Genomic DNA, 12,153 nt, shown 5'->3' on the forward strand with positions numbered 1-12,153 from the left:
CATGGTTGTTGTTATCCATCAGATGATTTACGTCCGGTGTGACATAGAATTTTGACGCGGCTAATCCAATGTCGAGTAATGTTTTTTTTCATAAAATATAAAAATAATTATAATTTGTATATAAACCTTATAATATTATTTACATTTGAGAATGTGAAGTTATGCTAATTAATACGATAAGTTTTAATGCATTAAATTTTGCTTTCCTTTTAGGTTACCTTGGACCAGATTTAATTTGTAAGTGATTCTTGGACAGAAAGTACAAATATTTACAAAGTTTGGATGGCTTAATTAATTATGAGGTAATAATTTTACTTTTAATTAGTTTGGATTTAAATTAAAGTGACCTCGAAGTTATAAGCTATAAAATTCATTATTATTATTATTATTATTATTATTATTATTATTATTATTATTATTATTATTATTATTATTATTTTGTAGGATACATAACGTGCAAAATGAAGATTGAATTAATTTTATTTCTTTCATGTTGTTTAGTTGGTGAAGATGATTTCTTTTTAATTTTATTTATCGATTGAATAAAACTTTATAGATCAAGAAAAATATGTACAAAAAATGTTACTTTTATCTTTTTAAGTAGATGGATAAAATGATCATTATTTTATTTAATAAAAAATATGATAGAATCCTATTTTAGTATATTTATAACCCATCTCTTACTATATCTTATATTTTCCCTTTCCCAAATTATAGAAATTTCTAAAATGTTTCTGTCCTTATTTTCCTCTGAATTTGTAAAATAAAGGATAAATTATTTAATCTTAATCATGATTAATAAAAAAACAAATTTTAAAATAATTAATTAGATTTAAAATATCTATATATGCAAGGGATGACTGCATGCGTACGTAAACTTGATTAAAAACTTCATGCAAATTTATCGATAAATGTATAATAATTACTATCGATAACCCCCAGCAGCTACTGAAAGTTTGGAAAATTTTCAAAGATTAATTGAAAACGAAAATTGTTCATGTATTTATAAATTTAATTAATTGTGTTGGGCGTGGAATTACAAGAAATTTTGATTTTGATTATAGCAAAACTTGTTATTGTGTTTCTAACATATATATTCAAGTGTGTATTTGATGAAAAAATTTGTAAAATAAACCAAGTCAACAATTTTTCTATGAAAATGACATCCTCGAGTGTATTAGAAATCTTGATTTTGATAATAGCAAAACTTGTTATTGTGTTTCTAACATATTTATTCAAGTGTGTATTTGATGATAAAATTTGTAAAATAAACATGATTTTCTTAAAAGAATTAGTTGAACGGGTTTTAAAATATACCCCGTATTTTGTAGATGTCAAATTAGAAATACCAAGTTGCTGAAATATAATTCCAGACCAACTAAGTTTCTAGCGCAACTTTTTTTTAAAAATTTATATAATAGCTCAATGATCTAAATGAACAACCACCAAAACGGTTGAACAACCAACTCAAAAAGCTATAAGTCATAACTCAGACAAGATCAATAAATTCACTAGTTATCTATGCAAACTGATAGTCACAAGATCGAGCTGGACGTTTGTAGCAGCTACCAGCTCGACATGACAACTTCTGGTATTTTTACGGTTTCTCTCAGCTCGATTATCTGTGGGGACCCAGACGCTAATTCCAATTTTAATCATTCTTAGGAATTATTCAATCTATTATATAACAGGGTCTAAAATTTTTTTTTTAAAATACAAAGCGGAAACGTAATGTAAATCGATCTGAAATACGTATTAAACATAAACATACAAATCTTGTATTGTCTATAATAATTCAACTAGGTCCAACTACATATCAGTGTTGAACCCTAATTTAATTCTGAGCCCGGATCTCCACGCTATCTAGTCCAGCCTCGTTCTCTTCTTGACCCTGATCCTGTCTCACCTGTTGTCATGCACACATACAAACAAGACAACAGCCGGATAACTCCGGTGAGAATTATATTCTCAGTATAAACCATGTATACATGCAATCATATAACCAATATAAAAGCATATCATAGGCATTCATAACATGTATCAAAATCAGAAACATGAATCAATATCAATAATAAATCATATTCTAAAGATGTACCATAATCAGGAACATAATTCAATATCAAGCAATGAATCACTCTCCGTGATTCTCAGACTCAAACTCGACTTAGTCCTAATCTAGGGATCCCGATCTGAGTAAGAACATACACCCACCGACACGCCCGATCGGGGTGGTGGTACGTTCTTATTCACGGACTTTGGCCCTTTCCATATCGAACATCAGTAATACAAGCAACTCCAATTCTATCCACTTCGATATGACCAAACATCCGGTGTCTTGACCTATCCGTCACAGACTTTGGCATTTTCACCAATATCCTATCCTGTGACAATGTGCAATGTGCCAGTGACGATTCCATCACTATCCGGCACTACTGTCACAAGATTACTCATTTACAATTAGGCGTATCCGCTTATGACTCAATACATAACTTAATAATTCAAATATATCAATCTCATTTAATTGCAAATATCAATGCAAGAAAGTAAAGTATGTGATTTTGGGAAACTCGAGTCAAACCTCACTCGAGTTGTGCAATCCCAACTCAACATTAATTTATACCTTTATCTTCTCCGTTTGATGAAGACGAAGTCTCGAATTCAACTCTGTCCATATCCAATCTGGCAATGACAATATCGAATATATACAATATCAGTATATAACTCAATTTAAGACCTGTTCTGATCAATACTCACAATATAATCAGTCAATATCAACGATACAATGATACAATCTCAATCACTACAGAATCTGATCAATATCAATTTACGGATGTATCGACGGCATAACACTACAGTCTCGATAACCCCGTCAATCTCAACATCACAGATATACTACCAGAACTCATAATCAATATCGGTATAATTCATACTCTCAACAATAATAGATCATACTCTCAATTCAGTACAATCTCTATCATAACAGTTATGAAAATCATATCAATTGCATACACAGTCTGTTCTTCGATCTGACTTCAATTATATACTGATCAGTAAATCCAGAACACATAACAATAATCAAATCTCTATTCATAATCAGTAATGATACAAATCTGATATCAAATCTCAGTCAATTTCTTCCGAAAATCATAATAATTCTATACAGTACTCGTTCTTCAATCCGGTTGCGATGATACGATGTCTACTATGTCAAGAACAGCATATATGAATCATATCCGATTCTGACAATATCATAAGTTCAATTCATGTCTAAACGTAACAAAACTTACGTCCTGTTGTAGCCTGCGTCGATAAGAACACAGTACTGTACTCAGATTCCAAATCAGACGGACGGATCGAAATATAAAGGCGTAAGGATTTTCAACCTTTCTTCCCTCGAAGCTTCTCTCGTTCTTTTTGAATTCAGAATTGAAGTATGTATATATATATATATATATACACATACACGTAACATGCAACAAGGCAAATGGCTCATCCTACATGCAACACGTCTCGCGCATATGCGCGACCTTCCTCGGCGCATATGCGCGAGACATTCTGTCTCGGCGCGTAGCCTCACGGCAGCTCGCGCATATGCGCGCCCCACTTCCGCGCATGTGCGCGAGGTTATCTGGAATTCACATTTGGCTACTAGACACCTCGCGCATATGCGCGGGGTCTTCTGCCCAATTCGCGCATGGCTCACGCATCAAGTCGCGCATGTGCGCGAATGCACTACCCTCGCACATACTTTGCGTCTTTTCTCGTCTTTCCCGGTCTAGTACTTTCCGTCTATAATTACCGTGATTAATCAATAACTCATTTCAGATTAATCTCAGATTACGGTAATCAAATCTCGGGCATTACATTATCGAAATGGAACAATTCAGTATATATTACAAAAATAAGACAATGATCTACAAATCATCATCACAAGTTAAAGTCTGAATCAGAGCGCATTGAAGTTGTTGGTTCTACACAGCATGAAGAAAATAGTTTCAGCTTTTATACAGTCTCATATTTCAAGCAGCTCTCTCATACGAACTTGAAATCGAATGATTTCTAATTCTATGGCAAGCCAAGACAAAGGGATACAATTTTTGTGTTCGTTATTTGTCCAAATATTGATGAACTAAGAGTTATAATTATGAAAAATGATCAACCACGCGTCAAGTCTTACCATCCAGTAGGACCGAGCACCAACTGGTCTGTGAAAGAGCAAGAAAAGTCAACCCTGTCTCAAATGCTGTCAGTAAGCCATATATGACCGTTGAAGTATCAAAAATTTCCAGAACTTTTCCAAACGAATATATCTTGTATCTAACATTCATATTATTCTTAGAGATCATATATACAACACTTAGAAAATTAAATTAGAGGGAAAAAAATAACAGATCTAAAGGGTTTGGAGCATTTGGGCATATTAGAGATAAAATTAGATATTGTTCCACCCAACAAGAAGAGTGTGTGATAAATTATAAGAGATCGACTTTGAGAGATAAATCATCCACACTAAAATGAGTTTGTAGCACACTCTTGTTTAAGAATAGAATAAACATCGATTGAAGAGATTTTACTCACACAAAAGAGATATGTGTTTCATAGAATAGTTGAGTGAAAGTTTTGCACAAAAACATTAAAGAATGTACTTTCATTTATATTTGGTTGTCAGATTTTTTGTCCCAACTAGAGTTGAGAGTGTGTTAGGAGTTTCAATTTAGGCAACAACTAAGTCCTAAATTGAAGTATTTTTGTGCAAGTTGTTGTAAAATCAAAGTCTTTCAGTGAAGTTCTTCCAGCAATGGAAGAAGGGAAGACGTAAAACGATTTGATATTTGAACTTTCATAAACAAACTTGTGCCTCTTTTTTTTATTGCATTTACTTATTGCTACTATTTGATATGTATTTTTGAAGCATTTTATGTGTTTGATTAAATACCAAGATGTTGCATACAAAGTGTGTGATAAAACATTTCAACCATACTGTTTTTATTATTGAAAATTGCAATCTTATCAAATGATTTCGAAAATGTTTAATCACTCTTTAGAGGTTTATGTTCAGTGTTTTCCGTTTGGTTAAAACCGAATTAAATATAATATCTCGGTGTTCGGTTTATTTTTTAACATTCTAAGTACGTGCTATTATAGTTCTTTTTAATTGTAAAATTTTAACAGTGTTTTTTTCATTCCTCACTCTAAACATTTTTTTGATCAACAAATTGTCTAAGTAAATAATTCATTAAAAAATCAAGTCGTCTTTCCATAAATCATTAACTTTTTGGGAAAATGATTTTTTTGGCATATCAATTAACTTATCCAGTTTTTATTTTGATACATTAATTTTTACTTTTCAACTATTTTGATCTAATTGTTGACGTGTGATATGATAAAAAAGCAATTTTCGATGTTATATCAATATTTTTCTATTTTATATCAGCATTTTCCGACGTCATATTAACAATTTTAGCGTAACATCAGTATTTTCGGGTGTTATATAAGAAATTGAATAGGGGAAAATTCAAAATTAATTACTAAAATCAAACTTTAAAAACTTAATAGACCAAAATTCAAATTGAACAAGCGAGCAAAACAAAAAACTATTTTTCCAAAATTTTTATATAAAATTTACGTTGATCTGTTTATACACATTAATTAAATTAAATTCGTAAATTTCTAATTTGGTATTTATTGATATAAATTTTAGTTCTTAAATATATCGAAAATCCTTCTTTTGTATTTAGTTAAAAGTTACACACAATTAATAATAATAATAATAATAATAATAATAATAATAATAAAGCAAAACCAAGCTTTGACAAAGGAAATTTGTTTACATTACACCCATGTCTCAAACTTTACTCCCAGTTCCGGCCACCGCCGCCCCTTTCCGCCACCAGCATAACTATGCCCACCTCATCTCCACCGCCGTCGCATTCCCTCAGCTCAAGCAAATCCACACCCAAATCCTCAAACACGAACAGCACCACCTTCTCTTCCAACTTCTACTCTCCTCCCTTTCCTTCCCTGGCTCAACCACCTATTCCCTCTCCCTCCTCTCCGCCGTCCTCCCGCCGCCACCGAACCTATCCAACAAGCTCATCAAACATCTTTCCCGCTCTAACAACCCGCAAAGCACTTTTGTCTTTTTCCAAACAATGCAGAACAAAGCGTTTCCAGTTGACAGGTACAGCTTTCCGCCGCTTCTGAAGGCAGCTTCGAAATCCATGGCTCTTAGTGAAGGCAAAATGGTTCATGGATTGGCGTCGAAGATGGGGTTTGACTGTGACCCGTTTGTGGAGACTGCTCTTGTGGGAATGTACGCTTCGTGTGGGCATATTAGTGAAGCTCGTCTGGTGTTTGATAAAATGTCGTACAGAGATGTCGTGACTTGGAACATTATGATAGATGGGTGAGTTTCGTACGCCAGAGAAAATATAAAATTGAAAATTTGTGAATTCATTTGTATTTTTTGGCGCTTTAAAGTTCGAAACTTTAAACTTTCTGCATTTTTCACAAATTTAAAAACTTAAAACTTCCTTCTGCCCAGAATGGGATAATCATGTAAATATGGCGAATTAATGAACTTTTCATGCATGGCCAACTTATTGTATTTAGAGGTCCTAAATGTTTAATATTTGCATAAATTAAGCATAAAATCTGGAAAAATATTTATACACTAGAGCTCAGTACTTTTCTTTTCCTGATTTTGATTCCATTTTCGAACAGATATTGCCAGATTGGGCTCTTTGATAACGTCATAGCTCTGCTGGAAGAGATGAAGTCCTCCGATGCAGAACCTGATGAGAGAATTTATACCACTATTCTTTCTGCATGTGGCCGTGTTAGAAATTTGGATGTCGGAAAAATGGTCCATGGGCTGTTAGATGTACGTAAACTTGTGATTGATTCATATCTGCATAGTGCACTTATAAACATGTATGCAAGTTGTGGAGCCATGGATGTGGCACAAAGTTTGTATGATAAGTTGAATCCTGTAAATATTGTAGCTTCAACTGCTATGATCTCTGGATACTCGGAAGCTGGCAATGTTGAAGCTGCTCGATTAATTTTTGGGAAAATAAATGATAAAGACTTAGTCAGTTGGAGTGCCATGATCTCTGGCTATGCAGAAAGTGACACGCCTGGAGAATCTCTGAAAATATTTCATGATATGATAAAATCTGGAATCAAACCAGATCAAGTAACCATGTTGAGTGTCATTTCAGCTTGTGCTCGTCTTGGTGCATTGGATCAAGCTAAAAAGACACATTCTTTGGTAGATGACATGGGATTCGGAAAAGCTTTGCCTATAAGTAACGCCCTCATTGATATGTGTGCGAAATGTGGGAATCTTTTGGCAGCGAAAGAGGTTTTTTATAGGATGTGGAGGAAAAATGTTATCTCTTGGACCAGCATGATTAGTGGTTTTGCGATTCATGGAGATGTCGATAATGCCATGAAATATTTTCATCAGATGAAACGTGAAGATGTGCAACCAAATTGGGTTACATTTGTGGGTGTTCTCTATGCTTGTAGCCATGCTGGGTTAGTTGAAGAGGGACGAAAGGTATTCGAATCAATGGTGAATGAATATAGAATTACCCCCAAACTGGAACATTATGGTTGCATGGTAGACCTCTACGGTCGTGCAAATAGACTTAGAGATGCCTTAGAGCTTGTAGAAACTATGCCAATGGCACCAAATGTCGTTATTTGGGGATCCCTTATGGCAGCTTGCCGGAATCATGGTGAGTTTGAATTAGGCGAATTTGCTGCAAAACGTGTTCTTGATTTAGATCCAGAACATGATGGTGCCCATGTGTTCTTATCAAACATATATGCCAATGAGAAGAGGTGGAGTGATGTAGGAGAAGTGAGACGGTTCATGAAACACAAAGGGATATCTAAAGAACGAGGATGCAGTTCGGTTGAAATGGATGGTGACATACACGAATTTTTGACAGCTGATAAAAGCCATAAACGAACGGTTGAGATATACGACAAGCTAGATGAAGTGGTTGATAAGTTAAAACAGGTTGGATATGCTCCAAATACGAGCTGTGTAACAGTTGATTTGGATGAAGATGAAAAGGGAGAGGCTGTTCTTTGGCACAGCGAGAAGTTAGCGCTTTGTTATGGGCTAATAAGAGGGGAAAGAGATTCCTGCATCCGTATAATAAAAAACCTTAGGATCTGTCAAGATTGCCACAACTTTATGAAACTGGCGTCAAAGGTGTTAAATAAGGAGATTGTTGTAAGGGATAGAACCAGATTTCACCACTGTAAAGATGGTCTATGTTCTTGTAAGGATTATTGGTGATTCATTTTATTTTTGGGGAACGTGTATATCTTCTTTTCAATGTAATTCTTTGTGTTTTTATTACGATTAATTGGTTGAACATGATGTGTTTCCTAGAGAAGTTGCAAGGTCTTATAAAAAAGTATGTATTGATATTTTTCAAAACAGGAATAAAAAAGATCCAATGGTAATAGTTTATAAGAAGATCCACAAAAAAAATTCCAAATTTATTTTGTTAAAATCCCCACATTCGCATCAAATTGTAAAATAATTGTACTAGTATAAAAGCCCCACGTTTAATAAAGGACAACCTGTAATTTTTACCAAGTGTGATCCCTTGAACATAAATCTAATTTTTTCATTTTTAGGATCCGTTATGAACTTTTTCTTTTTGGTTCTATTAGCAAAGAATTTTCATTTTTAGTCATGTATTTTGAATTTTTTTTTTTTTTTTTTTTTTTTTTTTTTTTTTTTTTTTTTTATTTTTTTTTTTTTTTTTTTTTTTTTTTTTACATTTTGGTCATGTCAACAAGTGAATTGCATTTTTAGTTATGTAACTTACATAATTTCATTTTGGGTTTTTTTTACCCATCGTGTTTGCTAGAAATTGTTTATGTGATGGACATAGATACTCATATGGATTATTGAAAGGAAACTTGCATATGTTTCGTAATTTTAATTAGAATATTTTGTGCCATTCCAAAAATCAATGATCCTCTTTTTAAATTTTTTTATGAGGGTCGTGGTTGTGAATCTCAGCTCCTCTCTTGATTTAATATTTTTTTATTAGGGGCCGAGATTTTGAATATCAACTCTTTTTTTTAGAACTCTTTTATAAGAGGTTGTGGTCTAAAACATCAACTCTCTGTTTTGTTTTGTAAGGCGCAAAGGTCTTGTATCTTAGCATCCTCTTTTTATTTAATTGTTTTATGAGGTGTAGGGGCTTTAAACCGCGACTCATCTTTTTTGTTTTATGAGGGTTGGGGTCTTGAATTTGACTCCTATCTTGATTTAATTTTTTTTTATGAGGTAGCGAAATCTTGAACCCCGACTCTTTTTTTTAGTATTTATTAGGGGTCGGGGTTTTGAACCTCGGTTCCTCACTTTATTTAATTTTTTTTTCAATAAGGGCTTATGTAAAGCCCATTAGCCTATCTCTTTTGGGTCCTGCAATCACAGTCCTCATGACAGTTCATGCGATACTCACAAAACTTCTCACTTCTGGCAGTAGAGTACGTGCCTCTCAAGTCTCGAACCCAAGACTTCTGTCCAAGCCGTAAGTACTTGGATTAAAGAGAACTTGTACCAATTGAGCTCCACTGTCAGGAGTGGGGAATTCTGTGAGTAAATGTCGCATGAGCTGTCATGAGGGCTGTGATTACATGACCCATATATATATATATATATATATATAGATTCTTCATCCTGCCGTCCACGTGGAATCACCGACTATGGTAGGTTGAACTTGTTTGTGTTATTAATTGCTGAATCATGTGATTCTCAATGAACTTACTTTGGTGAAGTTTAAGGTAACCAACAAAGAAACTAAAAGTGGCAGACGTAGAACGACGGTTCTATAATATATTTAAGCTCATCTTAATTGCATTTTCATCTTGGTATTTGTGAATGCGTGATTTTAACAATGTAGATACATGTTAAACAGCGCTGGTTGGACCAGCTTGTGTCAAGTAGAATGATGTTTGGTCTACAGTGGGAATCAAGAAACAATATTCTTTGTTGGTCCAGAAGTCAAATTGGCATTAGACGTAACAAGAACAACTCAGAGTTTAGCACGTTCACTACTAATGAAACTTTACATTCCCAGCGAGGATGTGATACTGGTATGAAATTAATTTGAGACAATAAAAGAGCCACATGCTGAACGGTAATAAATTGTGTTCAACTCATTCCATAACAACATTAGCCCCAACTGCTTTCATCTTCTCGATGATTTTCTCCGCTTCCTCCTTGGATACCCCTTTTTTAATCACCACAGGAGTCTTTTCCACTAAGTCCTTCGCTTCCTTTAACGCCAATTCAGTAAAACTCCGAATCTCCTTAATTACCTTGAGCTTCGAAGCTGCTTCATATGAGTCCATCTTCAGCTCAAAAGCTGTCTTTTCGGGCTTCTCTTCTTCCTTAGACGCTGTTGCTGTCTTCGCTGCCACTCCTCCACCGGCACCTGCTTTCATGACACCAATCACTGGCATCTCCCTCATACCCAACTTCCTCATCATAATAGAAGACATCTCAGCAACTTCAACCAGAGTGAGTCCAGATATTTCATCAACCAGCTTCCATACTCTCTCTGTTGGGGGACTGCGATGCTCTGTTGGATCAAAATTCGAAGCGTCATAATCAGCCGGAAGTCTTCTTTGGTCTATCTCCACTTCCTCCTCCTCCTCCTCCTTCATTGCAGCCTGAGAAAAGTGTCTGCTATGCCAACTTGATTCAAGTGAAACTGATGCAAGAAAAGGAGAGAAGATACGATGCCTAACCCTTGCAATCAGACTCATTGCCATAGTCTTGGGATAAAAATTGATAGAAAATTTACAGAGAAATTACCATCCAGAAACCCTGCAAGATACAGCAACACAGAAATCAAGTGAGAAATGTAATACAAGGTGATTAAAAATAATAACTGCAACTCTGATTTTTAGGCTAAAAATTGCATGAATCTAGTTAGTTTCTTTTGCTGAATCCAAAGTCACCAAACATACTCCAATTACCAATAAAAACAGTGGTGGGAAAAAACTCGTATCTCAGCTATATGAAACATTGAACACTGTTTAAAAACTGGATGAACATTTCAGGAATCTGAGAAGCATTTTTCTACTCATTAACCTATTCCAACAAAATCGATCCTAACACCAACTTTACCATTCGATTATTATATGCAATCTGTTTGGTTCAATCCATAAAATATACAAAATCAGAAATGGATTATTTTGATTCGAACAAAATCGAAACGGGCAAAGCCACTCAGTTTCATCAATTAACAGAGACATAAATTATAACTTAAAGAAATTAAAGAAGGATGTACCTCTTACAAGTATCGATTTTTCGTCCGTTCGTGGTCGGTGTAGATTTTCTGTTTTCTTCGATTTAGGGGATTAGGGCTGGCAGGAAGAGAACGATCGATGAATGGAGAAATCCTTCACAAAATATAATAAACACACCAACCAAGTGTCAAATGTGAGCGAAAAAAATAAAATAATAAACAAGGTTCTGTTTCTTAATATTCTTGTTGACGTTAAAAATTAATATTTTAACATTGAATATTGAATGTTGAATATTTGAATGTTGAAAATTAGGTGTTGAATATTGAAATTTGTGTGTAATGATGAAGGTAATGATGTAATTTATTTTTGGATTATTTGTAAATATTTTCTATAAATAGATATCTCATTTGTGAAGAAAATCACAATTGAGTTGAGAGAAAAATATTATAAAGTGTGTAGTGTGATAATTTTGAGAGTTTGAGATTTTTACTTTTTACCGTAAATTTTTACTTTTTCACAACACGTTATCAGCACAAAGCTCTAAAAGTCCTCCATATTTTTCCAAGCTCCAAAACAGAAGAAAAACGTAACAAAAGTAATAATATTTATTTTATTGTTTATTTATTTATTGTTTATACATTTAATATATAATATAATGTTATTATAAATAATAAAAATAAATTTTTCAAAAAACTCGTTATAAATCCTGGGAGGATGTTAAGACGACATCCCACACTCCCGGTAAGGGATACGACAAGTATAAAAGTCTATAAGGTTTTTAAACAAAATATCTTATGACACCTCATTATAATATTGTGATATGATATACATAATTATTTAAAACATTACTAATAT

General features: G+C 33.8%; 2 protein-coding genes across 3 annotated transcripts; one reads left to right on the forward strand and one right to left on the reverse strand.

Annotated features, from left to right (window-relative positions):
• The first annotated feature begins 5,827 nt into the window (after window positions 1-5,827).
• Window positions 5,828-8,396, forward strand: LOC140960719 (pentatricopeptide repeat-containing protein At4g14820). The gene is made up of 2 exons (XM_073418964.1): window positions 5,828-6,406; window positions 6,724-8,396. The coding sequence occupies exons 1-2, from the start codon at window positions 5,841-5,843 to the stop codon at window positions 8,315-8,317; spliced, it is 2,160 nt and encodes a 719-aa protein (XP_073275065.1). The 5' UTR covers window positions 5,828-5,840; the 3' UTR covers window positions 8,318-8,396.
• A 1,617-nt stretch (window positions 8,397-10,013) lies between these two features.
• On the reverse strand, window positions 10,014-11,483 carry LOC140960792 (uncharacterized). 2 transcript variants are annotated; one of them, XM_073419067.1, is made up of 2 exons: window positions 11,347-11,483; window positions 10,014-10,873 (listed from the first exon to the last, which is right to left on the reverse strand). In XM_073419067.1, exon 2 carries the CDS (start codon window positions 10,816-10,818, stop codon window positions 10,201-10,203), a length of 618 nt encoding a protein of 205 aa, XP_073275168.1. In that variant the 5' UTR covers window positions 10,819-10,873; window positions 11,347-11,483; the 3' UTR covers window positions 10,014-10,200. The 2 variants fall into 2 exon arrangements, with proteins under 2 accessions (XP_073275168.1, XP_073275169.1); XM_073419068.1 differs by having other exon boundaries at window positions 11,340-11,483.
• Window positions 11,484-12,153: the final 670 nt, after the last annotated feature.

Source organism: Primulina huaijiensis, chromosome 16 (assembly GCF_012295235.1).
Source record: "Primulina huaijiensis isolate GDHJ02 chromosome 16, ASM1229523v2, whole genome shotgun sequence".
Classification (NCBI taxonomy): domain Eukaryota; kingdom Viridiplantae; phylum Streptophyta; class Magnoliopsida; order Lamiales; family Gesneriaceae; genus Primulina; species Primulina huaijiensis.

Bases quoted from the DNA above. Each gene is read 5' to 3' on its own strand.
- LOC140960719 (XM_073418964.1), top strand. From the start codon at position 5,841: ATGTCTCAAACTTTACTCCCAGTTCCGGCCACCGCCGCCCCTTTCCGC. The intron at 6,407-6,723 runs GTGAGTTTCGTA...ATTTTCGAACAG, and splicing joins TGGAACATTATGATAGATGG to ATATTGCCAGATTGGGCTCT.
- LOC140960792 (XM_073419067.1), bottom strand. From the start codon at position 10,818: ATGGCAATGAGTCTGATTGCAAGGGTTAGGCATCGTATCTTCTCTCCT.